Raw genomic sequence first — 18,426 nt, 5'->3', positions numbered from 1 at the left:
TGGCAACCTCCTGTTGCAGTGGTGTTTGCATTCAGCCTTGGAAAAAAAATTAAACAATGGCTGCTTGGGTTGACTAGCTGCAGACTTCTCCTTTTTAGCGGTATGCTTTAGTGTCAAGAAAGTGTCAAATACTGGCCTTTGCTGGTCTTTAAAGCTCAGCTGTGATTCTTCAAAATGAATGATTTTTTTCTCCCTTTTCGGAGTGAGCTCAGACACTGCATGTTCAGGTGGTGACTCAGGAATCTGTATATTTTTATGGAGTTTTTAAATGTGTTAATTTCTGACCACTGAGCCATTTAATAGATTCTCAGGACTTGCTATATCTGGAATTTTAAAAAAATTAGCTCATCCCTCCTAGATCTACTGACTCTGCACCCTGGGAATTGAATCTAGACTTCCAAGACATCCTTAGCATCTTCTACTGCAGTGAGGAATTTTAAATCTCTGCCTTCAGCTTCCAAGCCTTTCTTTGGATCTATCCCTGGCAATTTTCTCTGTGCATCTGTTTCTTGAGCTTTTATTCAGGTCAGAATGCTTCAGGATTTTTTCTTTCATTTTGCAGGAAAGTAATTTTTCCCTGCATTTTTGAGAGGATTTTCCATTCACTGCCACCATGTTTAGGGTGCTGGACACCATTCTGTAGGCCTTAATGAAATATTTGTACTATTAAGTAGGTTAACTGTGTATTTAACAACTATAAGAATTCTGTATATTGTACAGTGAAGGGTTCAAGCCAGGACTTGTTTCCATGCTTGCTTGTGCACACAGCTCTGTCCAACATTAGACTGACCACTAGATGTGGGTCATGTATTCTTTTATAATATTACAGGGATGGTTCTGTACTCAGACCCACATTAACCCTATTTTTGCCAGACTCTTATACTACATAATCAACTAAAGCACGCTATTAAAACTGGGTAACTGCCTACATAAGGTGATAGCAGTTAGGCATGAAATACTTTGGTTGAAGACTCTAATTTATGAAAATGTACAACAGTATATATTTTGTCATTTAAACAAGATTCCACAACGACAACAATGTAGAACTATTCAAGCCTTTCAGAAGCACAGCTACTCCCCATCAAAGTTACAACACTCTGGAATGTGATTTCACCATTGCTTTACAGAGAAATAGCCAACACATTTCCTTTTGTGTCCATCCAGTCATGCACCAGGATGCATAATTTGTTTTGGCAAACATGCTCTGAAATGTGACAAGTTTTGATGTTCAGTCCAACAGCACTCCTGCTGCACCTTAATTTGACAATCCACCACTCCTTGTGCAATCACACCTGCTTTTTACTGGTGTGCGTTGCCTTCCATTTCTCATTATGAACTGCTGTTTACCTTACTCAATGGTCATCTTCCCTCATAGACATTGGAGTTGCGTACCCATCTCTCATCTGAATGCTTACTCAGAATACCTTGGTCAAGGTTATTAACAAAGATTTTCAATAGTTGCCAAGCTGAAAAAATGTTCTTCAGAGAAATGAGGTCACAGCTGCCGAATTAGAATGAATTCCATTGGTAACTAACCTCAGATTCGTGTTATCTCTTCAATCAGTAACTTAATTTACAGTTTGGATCCTATGAGCTTTCAACAACTCTCATATGTCAAACGGTCATCAGCACCTTGCATCACATCGGATATTAAGAATGAAAAAAAACCATTCAGTTTCAATACCAATCATTTATGACTGATTTCAAGTCGATCTACTATGCTGTCAGCTTGGTTCAGGTGCTGTTCTACTCTGTTTATCTCACCTGGGACCCCTTGGTGATGTCTCATCTGCAACCCTTCCTCACCTGATATTCCAGTCCCTCCTCGTTTACACCGTCATCCCCATGATTTGCAAACTCATTAAATATCTATTAGGAAAACACCTTCCTTGGTTTAATCAATGCAGTGAAGTTACTGTGGCTCTTTATTTTAGTAAGAAGTTTAACAACACCAGGTTAAAGTCCAACAGGTTTATTTGGTAGCAAAAGTGTGGCTTTTGCTACCAAATAAACCTGTTGGACTTTAACCTGGTGTTGTTAAACTTCTTACTGTGTTTACCCCAGTCCAACGCCGGCATCTCCACATCATGGCTCTTTATTTTAATCAGAGCTCTTCATTGGGCATTGGCTCTGAGACATCCTAGTTCAACCTATGCATTTAGCAGACCAGGCTGCAGTGTTAAAACAGGAAAATATCTTCACATACCAAACACATTTGGAAGTCAGAAGAAATGTCTTTCACAAAGGTAAATATGAAAGAGGGGTCATTTGGTCCATCGAGTTATCTTTCTTTATGACTTCCCATCACAGCACTTAACTTTCAACTGAAAGACTCCAGAACGTTGTCTCCGCTCAGCTATCCCCAGCCCATTCCAGGTTACCTGTAAAGAAATGTTGCCTGACAATAAAAATAAAACAAAAGGAACAATTTCATTTATATCGTCTCTGATGAAGGGTCATTCAGATGCAAAACGTTAACTCTGTTCTCTCTCTACAGATGCTGTCAGACCTGCTGAGATTTTCCAGCATTTTCTGTTTTTGTTTCAGATTCCAACATGCTTTCATTTATATTGTGTCTGGCACCATCTCAGGATATTCTGAAGCACCTTTCCAGCCAATTAAGTCCTTTTGAAGTGTAATCATAGATTATAGAACGCCTACAGTGCAGAAGGAGGCCTTTCGGCCCATCAAGTCTGCACCGACCACAATCTCACTCAGGCCTATCCCCTTAATCCCTCATATTTACCCTGCTAATCCCCTTGACACTAAAGGGCAATTTAGCATGGCCAATCAACTTAACCCGCACATCTTTTAACTGTGAGAGAAAACCCACACAGACACAGGGAGAACATGCAAACTATACACCAACAGTCACACGAGGCCGGAATTGAACCACAGTCCCTGGCGCTGTGAGGCAGCAGTGCTAACCACTGTGCTGCTGTGCTGTCCATAATAAATTATAACTGGAAGATATAACTGTGCCATATATAGTAAACCAAAACTTTGGGGCTTTTGATCTATTAATAATAATCACTGTTGTAATTTGGGAAACCTGGCAGCCAATTTGCACACAGTAAAGGTCCATAAGCAGCAATGAAATTAATGACCAGATTTTTTTTAAGTGATGTTGGTTGAGGGATAAATATTGGTCAGGATAGCAAGCAAAGTCCCCTGCTATTCTTAGAATAGTGCACTTGGATCTATTATTTCCTCCGAGGTAGCAGACTGGATCTTGGTTTAATATTTCATTCAAAGGATTACACCTCCAATATTGCAGCACTCCCTCATACTATACTGGAGTGTCAGCAGAGATTATATGTTCAATTGTCCAAGTTTAACTTGAACCAATAATCTTTTGAATAAGAGGTGAGAGTTTTACTAATTAAGCAAAAACCGTCACCTAAGTACGGAACAAAAAAATAGTCCGATCATTGAGGTGATCCAATCAAGAAGCTTGGATTAATTCCAAAACACAAGCTTTAGACACTTGCACGAAGGGAGAGACCATTACCACAACCAGAATAACCTGAACCTCTCCCCACCCATTATTTAGTTCTCTTATTCTGACCTTGCTCTTCAAGCTTGGTTGGTGTGTTGCTACCAACAAATGATGCCACCAGCCCTCCTCTCACAACAGAAAGAAAACTGTATCCTGTTTGACCAGGACTTCTATTGTCCTGTTTACATAAAACACAGAGCAGACACAAGTCACTTACAAAGATGTAAATGAGTTGAGACGGATCAGAAGAAATCACAAAAGAGAATTAACCCAAGCTCACCCACAGCATAATCACTGAAAAGCTGTGGAAATCAGGTTCGGGTGTAAGTTCAATTATCTGAAATTTTGGAGGTGACTCTTTTTGTGGAGAGTGAAAATTGACCAATAATCAAATGCCCCAAAGTTTTGTTTTACTATATATAGCACGGTTATATCTTCCGCTTATAACTTATGATGAAAATACTGATCTTAGCATTCCTTGGGCTGTGAGACTGATTTAGATAACAGCAGGAAATTAGCAGAGGTGCAACAAATTTACATCTTGTGCAAGGTTTCATCAAGTGAAAACTGCAGTAGATAACTAGAGTGAGTTACTTTGTCCCTTCAAGCCTATTCCTCCCATAGGCTTTGTACAATCTACCCTATCATGGATTTTACGTTCAACCATTTACTCTCTTTCCATTGGCTCTGTACACTCTACCCTATTATGGACCCTCCCCACCCCATATAATCTTATGCCACAGACCCTGTACAGTTTACTCTGTCTTGGATCCTATCGACCCTCTTAGTATCCTCTTATATAACCTCTGTATAACCTCCTCCATCACTGACTCTATCTCATGCATTTGACTCTCACAGACCCCACAATATCTTCTCTCATTTGGATCCCATCCACAGTACACCCACAAACAATTGACCACTGTTGAATCAAAAACACAAGCAATGGACCCATAGATCAGTTGTGATTGTACCCATGGCTTAGACACAATTTGTAACCTATTGTTCCTCAATTAACACATATAATTTAATATGATATTTATTTATCAAAATAATGAGGCTAAAAGTTGATTAGTTAGAATTTGCATTTATGTAGTTCCTTATCACATTTCTCAAAAAAAATCCCAAAACATTCTACATTCAACTTAACTCCACTGAAGGACAGTCATGGCTGTATTGTATACAAACACTAAAGAATGTTTCAAGGATGTTCTCAAAGCATCCCTGAAGAGAATCCTTGGCTTGTGACTAACCAAAATGGTTTATTCAGGAAGGCACCAAACACAGAATGACTTAATCAGGAGTAGGCAGAGGTGTCAGAGGGAGAACACAAACTTTCAAACACCCCATTCACCCTGCCCTTCAATCATTAACTGCCACTCATGTGGCAGAGTCTGCAGATCTCGCAATTATCAGCCACCTCAGAACACAGCAAACTGTAGCGGAAGCAAGTCATCCTCGATCTCCAGGGACTGTCTAAGAAGATGTAGTAGCAATATAGCAATATAGTATATAGCAAGATCTACCAGCATACAAGATCCCACAAACAATAAATAATGATGACTTGTTCTTATTTTATTGGTCATGGTCGAGGGAGGAATGTTTATCTGAAATCCCAGCTTTTCTTAGAATCATAGAATGGTTTGATTATGGGTCAATTTTCACTCTCCACAAAAAGAGTCACCTCCAAAATTTCATATAATTGAACTTACACCCGAACCTGATTTCCACAGCTTTTTAGTGATTATGCTGTGGGTGAGTTTGGGTTAATTCTCTTTTGTGATTTCTTCTGACCCGTCTCAATTCATTTACACCTTTGTGAGTGACTTGTGTCTGCTCTGTGTGTTTTGCGATTTAAAAAAAATCTTATATGCATCTTGACAGGCAAATGGGTTCTTGGCTGAATGTCTCATTTGGTTTATGGCATCTCCACCAGTACGATATTCTCACAATACTGCACTGGGAACAGTGATTTAGATTATGAAGTCAAATCTTAGAAAGTGGAGCTTGATCACACAACTTTCTGTCTGATGCAAATAGGTTTTTGATAAATGCTAATGAAAGGTGTCGAACCCAAATATGAACTTTTCCTTTCTCTCTTTCAGCAGTGGTATTTCAACATTTCAAGGGGATCCTCCAGCCATTGAAATCATTATTTACATTTTTTTAAGTTCTAAATTTTGAAAACAAAGTCAATCTGTTTTCAACTTGCAGCAGGCGATAATAACCACTTCAGAACTGCACTCACATTTCACTAGGCATTTTATCTGAAGATTAAATGTTTCTTTTCTCTTCATTTCTTTAAAGGGCCGACTGTTCCTGGAGTACAGAAATACCAATTGCCCTCCAGCATCTTTGTTTTTTTGGGGCTCTGTGCAGTCATTGACTGGCCATTCAACAATGGTCAGGCAGTTGTAGGATTTACAGCAGAGGGCAACATTTGGTCCATCATGTCTGTGTTACTGTTAACTCTTTACCTGCAATGATCTACTCCACTCCCATTACTGTTCCCTTCTTCTATAACCCTTTATGTTCTGTTAGGGACCAGATCAGAATCTCCAAGCTATATTATGAAGTTAGCCTAGACCCTAACTTTTCCTTTTGATTTTGACATTAGGCTGAGCATAAGGTATTTCACTCCAGGTATGATTCAATTGATCCAATAGGAAGTTTTTATCAAAACAAACTTTATTTAAGAACACAGAATATGACCAAAAGTATCAGCATAGTGTGGAAACTAGGGGAAGTTTACAATAACTTCATTGCAGTGTTAATGTAAGCCTTACTTGTGACTAATAAATACATTTTAACTTTAACTTTTTAACTTTAACCAATTAAGATATTTAATCATGACAAAGTATAATTCTTAACAACTAGCTATTGCTATATTCCAGTTGCAAGCCATGGACACAAATCCCTTCTTCAGAACCAGTTAGCACCAAAAGCAGATATGCTTACATGAATGCTAGATTTCCAGCCTTTTAACAGCTCGGGACAGAGATCCAGACAGACACCTGTCTTCTGACTCTCATACAGCAGACTCTCAGAGAAAGATCCACTCCCAAACAAAGAAAGAAATAGATTTATTTCCTGAAAGATTCCAGTCTCCAAATTCAGAGAGGAAAAGAGGGGCACTGCTCTCTAACAACTCCAAGCAGCATCTAAGCTTGAGTTCTCTGTGTCAGCCTAGATCCACTCAGTCACCTGATATTACTGTCAATCAACCCAATCAAGTCCTACTGTGCAAATCCCCAGGGGAAATTACTAAAAACAACAGAACTGCATTAGTTCAGATTAAAACCAACATCCTAGCCATTAGGAGCAATTATGCTGCTGCAGTAACAACACAGACCAAGTGGCACTGGTTAGAACAGACTGTTAAAACAGATCCTGCATGAAAAACATTTCTTTCAGGCACAGTATTGTCATAATTCTTCCTTTTCAGATACTCAGCCAATTCCATTTCAAATAATGTTACAGCCTCTGTCTCTATGGCCACTTGTAATAAATCATTCCTTATACTAAAGATCCTCTGGGAGAAAAAAAAATGTTTTTTTATAAATTCCCGTTCTCAGTATTCCAGTGATAATCCTCAATTTGTACTCCCTCAATATCCGTTCATTAACTAATGGAAACTGTCTATACTCAAAATCTTACATACATTTTGAAAAGCTCTGTCAGGCATCAGAGCGAACCATGGTCTTGTCCATTCTCAATAATCAATCATATTCCTGCTGATTTCCTTTCTCTTCAGCACTCGCTCCCCCCACTCTACCTCACCACCGTCCCCACCCCCCAACCAACAACTGCCTGACCCAGAGGCACTGCGGTCAATGGCAGTGTTGTTGTCAGCCTATCAACTCAATTTTGAGGTTTGAACCTAAGTCTATTTCCTATTGATAATGCTTTTGTGTCAAATTTCCCATTGTAAATTGCTATGGTAACATTCCCCATTCAACTTTGCTGTCTCCTGTCATTGCAGTTACAATATTTGCTCACAAGGTGGTTCTATGGAACAAGTTCCTAAAGTCTGTTTCCCAATTTGTATATTTAAATATTTAAAACAAAACTTATATTAATTAACTAGAAAACTTAAAGGAATCAATGTATAAGATTCTGTCAGACAGGCAGAGACAATAATGGAACCCCTGCAGCAACAGGAACAGGTTTTATTAGATTTCAAAGGAAATGAAAGGAATCTAAATTTATATTAAAAAATCAATTTAATGTTCAGAATTGATGCAGACTGTAAGTGAAGGAGATCAAATCCATCTATGTGATGCAAGTCATGTCTTCCTCGTTATCACTTGCTAAGTTCCACTAGTTTGCTGTGTGCTCGAATATCAGCCTCAAAGTCCTTGGGGTAGATTTTGACTGTGCGATAATACAAAACAAGTTGGCAGCCCATTTTACATCTCTACCAATTTTATTTCTGCTATCACCCATTCTACACTACTGTCCAGTCAAAGATCCCCTTATCGATGCCCTTTAAGCCAGCCACAGCTTTGCAACACGCCTGAGAATACGTAGGCTCTCTAACTGGATTACTGTTGATACCCTTCTGCCTCTCTTCACTGTTCCTGGGGCATTTTCTTCCCACAAGGATTTATATGTCAACTGTAGCTCAGTGTTAATTTCACTCTTGGCTCAGAGTAAGAAGAGTGTGAGCTCCGATGCCACAGCAGAGACTTCAGCACAAGAATCCAGGCTGATAGTTGACTGAAAGGAATTCTGGTTTTTCTGCTGATGTACTAAGTTGAGACCCCGACTACTTTGTCAGGTAGATATAAAGGATCCCACAGGACTATCTGAACAGCAGCAGAATTCTTCCAGTATCATTTATCCCTCAACCAACATCATTAAAACAGCTCATTTGATCACGAAATGGTTAGTGGGACTCTGCAGATTGACTATATTTTCCTGCATCATAATCGTGAATATATCAATGGCTGTGAAACTTCTTGGAATGCTTCCCATGAACATGGAAGGCACTATTTTAATACAAATTTTCTGTCCCTTCCTTTAAAACAAGCTCCTCTGAACAAACATGGACAAAAGAGCTGAACTCCAGAGATGAGGTGAAAGTGACTGCCCTTGACAATAAGGCAACATTTGATACAGTATAGCATTAGGTTGGGGGAATTAACTCAAATGGTAGAGAGCTCACTTAGCATGTGCGAGGTAGTGTGATCAATGTCCATATTCTCCACTTCACTTTTGTGGGCAGCACGGTGGCACAGTGTCGAGCACTGCTGCCTCAGAGACCCGGATTCAATTCCCCACCTTGTGTGACTGTCTGCGTAGAATTTGCACATTTTCCCCATGTCTATGTGGTTTCCTCTGGGTGCTGCGGTTTCCTCGTACAGTCCAAAGATGTGAAGGTTAAGTGGATTGGTCATGCTAAATTGTCCTTAGTGTCCCAAGATGTGTTGGTTAGGGGGATTAGCAAGTTAAATACGTGAGGTTACGGGATAGGGTCTGGGTGGGATGCTCTGTTGGAGAGTCAGTGCAGACTTGATGGGCCGAATGTCCTCCTTTTGCACTGTAGGGATTCTATGATCAAGAAGCCCAAGCAAAACTGGAGTCAATGTGAATCAGAGGGAAAATTTTGGACTGGTTGGAGTCATATCTAGAACAAAATTGTTGGAGGTTAATCATCTCAGTCCCAGAACATCACTGCAGGTGTTCTTCAGGGCACTGCTCTAAGCCCAATCATCACCAGCTGTTGCATTAATGACCTTCCCTTCATCATAAAGTGGGGATGTTCACTGATGATTGTACAATGTTCAGAACCATTCATAACTCCTCAGATACTGAAGCAGTCCATGTCCTAATGCAGCAAGATTTAGACAATATTCAAGCTTGGGCTGCTAACTGACTAGTAACATTCATGCCACACAAGTGCCAAGCAATGACATCTTCAAGAAGAGAAAATCTAACCAAATCTAATCAATGGTGTTCGCATCACTGAATGCCCTACTAATCAACATCATGGGAGCTTATCATTGACCAGAAACTAGACCAGCCATATAAATACAAGAGGAAGTCAGAGGCTGGGAATTGCACAGAGAGTAACTCACCACCTGACTCCCCAAAGTCTATCCACCATCTATAAGGCACACTTCAAAAGTGTGATTGAATACTCTCCGCTTGGATGAGTGCAGCTCCATCAACAATTGAGAAGCTTGAAGCTATTCAGGGCAAAGCAGTCCACTTGATTGGCACCCCATCTACCGCCTTCAAATTTTGCACCCTCCACCACTGATGCACAGTGGCAGCAGTAGGTACCACCAACAAGATGCACTGCAGCAACTCACCAAGGCTCCTTCGCCAGCACATCCCAAACTCATGGCCTCCACTGCCTAGAAGGAAAAGCGCTGCTGCTGGATAGGAACACAACCACCTGCAAGTCACAAACCATCCTGACTTGGAACTATATCACCTTCCCTTCACTGTCACTGGGTCAATATGATGGAACTCCTTTCCTAACAGCACTGCGGTCATTTCTACAACACGTAGATTGCAGCAATTCAAGAAGGTAGCACAATTTGCAAGGCCAATTAGGGATGGGCAATAAATTACGGCCGAGCCAGCGATGTATACATCCCATGAACGGATAAAGAAACACAACCTCTGCCTTACCTAATTTTAAACTCTCCTCCCATCTATTTCTGTTTTTATTTCCACTTTCATTTTATTTTTTGTTGAAACACGGAGAATTGATGCTACCTGAATTAGCATGCACATGTCACTGGTCACAACACAGAGCACCAACATCAGAAGATGCATACGTTTTGTTTTTGGACATAATTGTATTTCCATGACAAGTTTCCATGCGTTTTTTTTTCCTTCCTTCCCGCCCACCAGTTTTCTCCACTCTGATCAAGAGGGTGCTGGTTCTTGCTGAGCTGCAGTTCTCTAAACATTGGCCAATCTCTAATACCTGTATCAAGTAGCCATTTTTTGTGGGTGGACCTGGATAACAAGTAGAGAAGATTATTCAACTACAGGTTTGTAACACATCAGCCCATCCCTGTCTTTCACCAAAGGGCCCTTCCATTAGTGATTGTTTGATAGTGATTAGGAATTACTATGGTATAAGATCAACAACCTCGAGGTTGTGGGTTGAAATTCCATCAAGGCAGATTGGGAAATGGAATTTTAAAATCCGGTAATTTGTAGGTTGGTACCAGAGAAATCATGAAAGTTGTTGGATTTCCTTAAAATCTAAACTGGTTCACTAAACTAAAGTACTTCACAGGAGGGAATCTATCTACCTAATTTGATCTACGTGTGACTCCAGTTTCAATATATGTGGTTGACTCTTAATGGCCTTTGAAATGACCACGTACTCAGAGCGAAGAGCAAGAAAACGTGACAATACTCTCAGTAAACCACTTTTAAAACCCTGACCAGGTTTCCCATTTCTAACTGACTTTCTGCAGTGAACTTAGCCTCCACAATCTCCCGTTCTACAGCTAATCCAGCTGAGATCAATTTACCCGGATGCTCAAACACACCATGTTATGGTAGGTACAGCTTAAATATGCTCCTTTAAGGGATTTATTTATCTCTTATAATCAGGGAGCTGCCTGGAAGGATCTCGCCAATGCAGAGATTGGACATATAGCCTCCACCATGGCTGACAGGAACTATATGCCTAGACTGGACTTTCTTGTTCAATTTTCATGCTCCTTGATGTGATACAACTCAGCCTCTCCCATCAGCTCCTAACAAAGGGTTTGATCCAAACTGAACAGAACAGGATAATCAAATTTTCACCCTGCCCCAATGTGAGTGCCACGGTGTTTCAAACATGCCACCATTTTTAAGTTGCAGCTTCTCCAGCAGCACGGTAGCTCAGTGGTTAGCACTGCTGCTTCACAGCTCCAGGGTCCTGGGTTCGATTCCCAGCTTGGTTCACTGTCTGTGTGGAGTTTGCACATTCTCCTCGTGTCTGCGTGGGTTTCCTCCGGGTGCTCCGGTTTCCTCCCACAGTCCAAAGATGTGCGGGTTAGGTTGATTGGCCAGGTTTTTAAAAATTGCCCCTTAGAGTCCTGGGATGCGTAGGTTAGAGGGATTAGTGGGGAAAATGTGTGGGGGTAGGGCCTGGGTGGGATTGTGGTTGGTGCAGACTCGATGGGCCGAATGGCCTCCTTCTGCACTGTAGGGTTTCTATGATTTGTTGCCATGTCTTTGGTCATTATGGTACAAATTTAATTTAGCTCATCACTAGTGACTCAGTGGCTTTTCCCAATTAGCTACCCACCAAGAAGGTCCTATGGTGAATTCCCCAACTTATGCTCAGTTAGCTGATCTTAACTGGGGTGGCAATTGGAGGACTACAATTGGCCTCAGTGCCATTGGGATAGGAGAACAAGTTCAGTTGCTGACCCAATAAACATCAGGTGAGGACTGGATAAAACTGTGGTTCCTTTCAATGTTGAACAGCCTGGTGATACACATGGTATGGTGTGGCAAAAAATGGGCAAGGAACAAAATAAAAGGGTAACTGGAAATTGTGGAGCTGTATTCCAATGTTTACCCCTCAAACAACACAATTATCTGATCATTTCATTGCTGTTTACAGCACCCTGCTGTGTGCAAATTCCCAATCATGATAGCATTTTTACATGGTGCAGCATTTTTATTGCCCATCCCTAACTGCCATTGAGAAGGTGGTAGTCCATGCTGTGTAGGTACACCCACAGTGCTGTTAGGAAGAGAGTTCCAGGATGTTGAACCAGTGAAAGAATGGTGACATATTTCCAAGGGTGGTGAGTGGCTTCTTGTCCTTCTAGGTGGTAGAGGTCACAGGTTTGAAAGGTTTTTAAAAAATTTCATCACAGGATACGGGCATCGCTCTGGGCTGGGCCAGCATTTATTGCCCATCCCTAATTGCCCTCCATTTGCCCTCCATTTCAGAGGACATTTAAGGGTCATTTCTGCAGATCTGGAGTCACATTGCAGGTATCCTTCCCTACCGGAAGGATATTTTTAATATATTTTTTAGATAGCATAGTTTTTTATGGTCACCACTGGACTTCTTATTCCAGGTTTTTACTGAGTCCAAAGATGGGCAGGTTAAGTGGATTGACTACGCAAAATTGTTCCTTAGTGTCCCAAGATGTGTAGGTTAGGGGGATTGGTGGGGTAAATGTGTGAGGTTAAAGGAATGGGGTGGGGGAGTGGGCTTGGGTAAGATGTTCTGTCGGACAGTCAGTGCAAATTCGATGGACTAAATGGCCACCTTCTGCACTGTATCAATTCCATGATTCTATGAACTTAAATTCCACTGTCTGCTGTGGTGGGTATCTAATCCGGGCCCCCAGATCAATGCCCTGGATTCTGGATTACAAATCCATTGGCAATACCACTACATTGTTGAAGGCGACTGAGTGAATTGCTGCTGCTGCCAATGTGCATCAGAGGTGGAGATAATGGATATTGAAGGTGGTGGATGTTGTATTTATCAAGCAGGATGCTTTGTTCAGGATGGTGTAGTCTTGAGCTGTTGGAGCTGCACTCATTCAGGTAAGTGGAGAGTATTCCATCACACTCCTTTGGGACATACTGAGGTTATGCAAGGTGCTATTTAAAGACAAGTCGTTCTTCTTGCTGCAACATGATTTAGTTTCCACTTTCCATGCAAGCTACATGAGAATCCGTGTTTGCTTTAAGTCACATGAGTTTGCTAAGCATAATACTTGTAAGCACATGCTCCACTTGGCCTCTCTACAAAAGTGCTGTGATGTTCTCACTGTTTACCATTTACTTAGTTCTCACAGCAGCTGAGTGCAAAATCTGGAAACCTTCAATTTAACCATTTCACCAACACATTTCTTTCAGATACGCCCTGACCACAGAACAGTAAAAGTTGGGTTTATGCCTGCCTGGCTCCTCCCCCATTGCACTTCCCACTCTCACTAAATTCACCATCACAATTTTGTTATTACTGGAGGCGGACTGGTGATGGCGATGAACATCAAATGGTTTATTCCACATTTCTTGATGTTGACAGTTGGTTTTGATCCACTTCTCATAAGTGATGCTAGTAGTGATCCGAAGTGGGAGCAGGGAGGAGAGGTTGAATCATACAATTCTATAGTGCAGAAGGAGGCCATTCGGCCCATCGAGTCTGCACCGACCACAATCCCACCCAGCCCTGTCACATAATCCCATGCATTTACCCTAGCTAGTCCCCCTGTCACTAAGGGGCAATTTAGCATCGCCAATCCACCTAACCTGCACATCTTTGGACTGTGGGAGGAAACCGGAGTATCCGGAGGAAACCCATGCAGACATAGGGAGAATGTGCAAACTCCACACCGGCAGTAACCCAAGCCAGGAATTGAGCCCAGGTCCCTGTGAGACAGCAGTGCTAACCACTGTCCCACCATGCTGCCCCAGGGGGAATGTAATAATTGAGTAGTTGGGCTAATAGAGAAATACAAAAGTACAGTACAAGGAGGGAGGCAGTGCTGCCAGGTATCTAGAATCACAAATTGGTACTACGTAAAACTCAGAAGGGCATTCATTACTTCAATAGATTGCCATTTCATCTTCCCAAATTAACCAACCTTGGTATGTTGTATAGTTTTTTATTAGTGTCACAAGTAGGCTTACATTAACATTACAGTGAAGTTACTGTGAAAATCCCCTAGTCGCCACACTCCGGCACCTGTTCGGGTACACTGAGGGAGAATTTAGCATGGCTGATGCACCTGACCAGCACATCTCTCAGATTTGTGAGAGGAAACCGGAGCACCCAGAGGAAACCACACAGACACGGGGAGAACGTGCGGACTCCGCATAGGCAGTGACCCAAGCCGGGAATCAAACCTGGGTCCTGACGCTGTGAGGCAGCAGTGGTAACCAGTGGCGGATTAACCATTAGGCAGAGTAGGCTTAAGCCTAGGGGTCTGGAAGGGAGGGGGGCCCGAGAGCAAAAAAACTCACTAACTGTTCAGGTGAGCGTTCATTTTCGGCACCGAAGAGGATCAAAATCTATTTGCGCTCAACAATGAGCGATGAGAAACTTAGTCATCTGGCACTCATGCACATTGAATCAGACATGCTTCGATCTGTTGATTTACATGCTGTTATTGATACTTTTGTAAACCAAAAAACACGGAAGCTTTTTAAAGTACAAATGTAAAGAAAATGAAAAATAAATGAATAAAAGGGCTGTAATTGATTCATATAACTTTATGATATTATACATGTAGTACATGATACATAGTACAACGATATAAGTTATCTAAGGTCACTTAACGTCACTTTATTCTATTCAACGAAGGGTGGGGCAGGGGGCAGGGGGCAGGGGGGAAGGTCAGGGGGCCTTACTAAAGCTTAGCCTAGGGGTCCAGGTGGTAGTTAATCCGCCACTGGTGGTAACTACTGTGCCAGTTTGTGTAAATGGATGTCAAATGAGTGGCTGTGCTTTGCTGAGAATCCTATCCCTGGCAGGAACTATATTGAGCACCTCAAACCTTACTTTGTGTAGGAGCCTTACAACCAACAGATAAAGGGGATCTTCCATCTCCCATTCTGCATTTGAACTCATACTCTCGAATATGTACATTTGATTAATATATGTGGTTAACCTCTAAAGCATCAATTGCAGCTCTTGTGCTGTCAACCGTTAATTCCTCTTTAAAAAGAATATGATAAATGCAAACAACTGCAGATGCAGGAACCTGAAACAAATGCAGAAAAATGCTGGAAAATCTCAGCAGCTCTGATGAAGGGTCATCTAGACTCAAAACATTGGCTCTACTCTCTCTCCAAAGGTGCTGTCAGACCTGTAAAGATTTTCCAGCATTTTTCTGTTTTTGTTGTCCTCTTTTTAAAAAGAATATGGTTAATCGTGTAATGTGTGTGGAATTAAACCGTAGAAGTCATAAAATACTGCTGTCAAATCTGTCCATTCATCCAAATACCTCCTCCAAATCTGGTCATTGAACTGTGTGGTGGACTAAATCACTTGTCACAGTCTCTTGAGTTAGGGAAGGAGAACAACATTTTCCAGGGTTCCCAAACCTGATTGTTGCATGTGCAGACACATTTGAGGTGGCAGTGGTGCCTCCCACTGGTTTATAATAACCGCTGTTATTAGTCCACCAATGCAGGTATGGCACCAAAGGTCACAAGTGTGATGCCTGAAAGAGGGAAGCAGGAGGTGGTTGGCATGAGATCATACTTTGACTATGTCACAGCCATATCCCAAATCTCAGGAGGGAAATGAGGAGGTGTGGGCAAAATACAAATCGCTAAGAAAGAGAAAGTCGGCTGGATTCCCCGGGATTTTTAAAGTGAAGTGTGATGTCTATAAAAGAGTTAGAATTGAAGGCTGAATTCCAACACAAATGCGCACAGCCAGAGCTTAAAAGTTTGAGGAAGGGTTCCATCTGAGGACCCAACACATACTCCGTGAGTTCAAACACATGTCTGCAGTACCCCAGTTCTTGAAGCAGAGACTGGTCTAATCCAGTGTCAGACAAACCCTGCCTTGGGGATTGTCCTTTCCAGCACAATGCACACATTATACATATGTAGATATAAACAGCATTGCATCCAAACCAATCTCTATAAATAATCGACTCAACAAAAATAAAAGCACCTTCAGGAAATGGTGACAACAAATAAAAAACAACAGTTCATCTTCTGCAAGTGCAACGGGTACAATGTGGAAACTTTAAGCAGCAGTCAGATTTTATAAACCATTTGCAGTGCCACTCATTCTAAATGTGAGTGCAAACAATCCCAGATACCACGCACTGCAAAACGATTAGAATCGACAATATGTTGGACTGTTACTGCGCATTTGATCTCTCCCTGAAACTGAGATGTTTATTTTTGTCGCCTTTCTGACCAAACACACCACAGTCCAGCCCAGGATCAACCAGTTTGCAGTACGGGGACAGCCACCTCGCTCCATTTGAATGGAGATCACACCAACTTATTTTCAAACAAACAACAAAAAAAATCAACTGGCTATAAATAAAATACAAGCCCCCAAGTCCTGGGCTGCTGCGTGATAATTGGATCCTATCTCCAAACACAGTTAGGCTGGTTTACACATAAACACATGACAAATCAGCAGAAGCATAACCTTCAATTGTCCTGTGGTAATAATTCTCCCCAAAGAGGGATCGCGGTTACGTTTTTAAAAATATATATAAATAAGTGAAAGTAGAATTCGAAAAGATGAATCTCAAGGGCAACACACAAAAGTAAACCCAGTTGTTTTGGCCAGGGTGCACTGGCCAGCGGTGTGTTTACACCTTTGCTTTCCTTGGGCTGGTGAAGGTGGGCATTGGGGCAGTGTCGAGGTGGGCAGAGCGGGCAGGGTGCTGGCACTGGCGGCCCCGGGTTTACAGGTGTGTGTGGGGGGGGGGGGGGGGGACTCACTCACTCTCACCTTGGTGAAGTACAACATCCAGAGCTCGTACAGCCGCTCCTTCGAAGCCATTCTCCCGCCGGCAAAACAAACAAAAAAAGCTGCGGTTACTTCTTTTGATGAATTTATTATTTCCTCTTTCGCCTCTCAGACGCGCAGTTTTTTCTTGCAACTCTTCATCCCTGCTTTCCACTTTCTCTCTCTCTCTCCACAATGTGTGGAGTTATTCCCTTGTTGCAGGGGAATATTGTTGCACGGGATTGAGCATCAGTGAAGATCCTCTTTCCTCATGTTTTATATTGAATTCCCCTGGAGTTGTTCCTCTTGGTACTTGGGGATAAATGCTCCTGATCAAGTTGGCAGCAGCTCCGACTCAATGTTTTCTCTCGCTGGTTTCACTCAATCAGCGCTTCCGCCATCTCGGTTCCGGGATTTCTTTTTTCTTTCTCATTTCTGTTGTTGCTTCTTGTTGTGTGTTTTTTTTTGCGGGGGGGGGGGGGACTGAATCTGTTTGCTCTTCAGTGCGCGTGCCCGCCAGCGGAGGGCCGGCCCCTCTCGCGGGGGCGCGCCTCGGCTCAACAACGGACCCTCAGTGACAGCCGCGGGGGAGCTGGTTTTTAACAGGTCCACACGCGCGCTCCCTGGCGTCGGCCTGCAGCTCGCCCCCGAGCGACGCGGTGTACGCGCTTCTGTCAGAAAGGTGTCAGGTGGGAGAGAGGAGGCGCGCGCGCGCGCGGCCAGGTGAGGGGGGAGGGGCGCGCGCGCCGCCAGATGAGAGGGGTCGCGCGCGCGTGGCCAGGGGAGGGGGCGCGCGCACGGCCAGGTGAAGGAGGAGGGGCGCGCGCGTGGCCAGGTGAGGGGGCGGGTCGCGCGCGTGGCCAGGTGAGGGGGTCGCGCGCACGGCCAGGTGAGGGGGAGGTCGCGCGCGCGGCCAGGTGAGGGGGTCGCGCGCGCCGCCAGGTGAGGGGGGCGGGTTGCTCGGTGCCGCCAGTGATAACATTGAAAGATCTCAGTGCTTTGCTTCAATGTCATTATCTTATTTTAGCTCCGTACACTCACTGAGCCTCGGTCATTTCTTGTACGTTCAGCACTTTGAGGTGCTCCATGAGCTGGTGAATTAATTTTACCATTCAATATCAATCTCCATTATTGATCCCAAAAGAGAAAATGCTGCACAATCTCAGCAGGTCTGGCAGCATCTGGAAGGAGAGAAAAGAGCTGATGTTTGGAGTCCAGATGACTGACTCCAAACGTCAGCTCTTTTCTCTCGTTACGGATGCTGCCAGACCTGCTGAGATTTTCCAGCATTTTCTCTTCTGGTTTCAGATTCCAGCATCCGCAGTAATTTGTTTTTATCCACGATTGATCTGATGTTCATGGAAATCATAGAAACACTACAGCGCAGAAGGAGGCCATTCAACCCATCCAGTTTGCACCTACAACAATCCCACCCAAGCCCCATCCATATAACCTCACATATTTACCCCGCTAATTCCCCTGACACGAAGGGTCAATTTAGCACGGCCAA

At 42.8% G+C, this 18,426-nt stretch overlaps 1 protein-coding gene across 3 annotated transcripts in view; it reads right to left on the bottom strand.

The window, feature by feature from the left end:
* The window catches only part of nbeal2 (neurobeachin-like 2), a 231,847-nt gene extending 214,483 nt beyond the window's left edge, over positions 1–17,364 (bottom strand). For all 3 annotated transcript variants that reach the window (XM_078215895.1, XM_078215897.1, XM_078215899.1), the window contains exon 1: positions 16,920–17,364. In XM_078215895.1, coding sequence (XP_078072021.1) covers positions 16,920–16,970 — 51 coding nt within the window. In that variant the 5' untranslated portion in view covers positions 16,971–17,364. The remainder of the gene's footprint in view (positions 1–16,919) is intronic.
* Positions 17,365–18,426: the final 1,062 nt, after the last annotated feature.

Source organism: Mustelus asterias, chromosome 7 (genome assembly GCF_964213995.1).
Source record: "Mustelus asterias chromosome 7, sMusAst1.hap1.1, whole genome shotgun sequence".
In the NCBI taxonomy this organism is placed as follows: Eukaryota; Metazoa; Chordata; class Chondrichthyes; order Carcharhiniformes; family Triakidae; genus Mustelus; species Mustelus asterias.
This window is presented reverse-complemented; position numbering and strand designations above follow the sequence as displayed.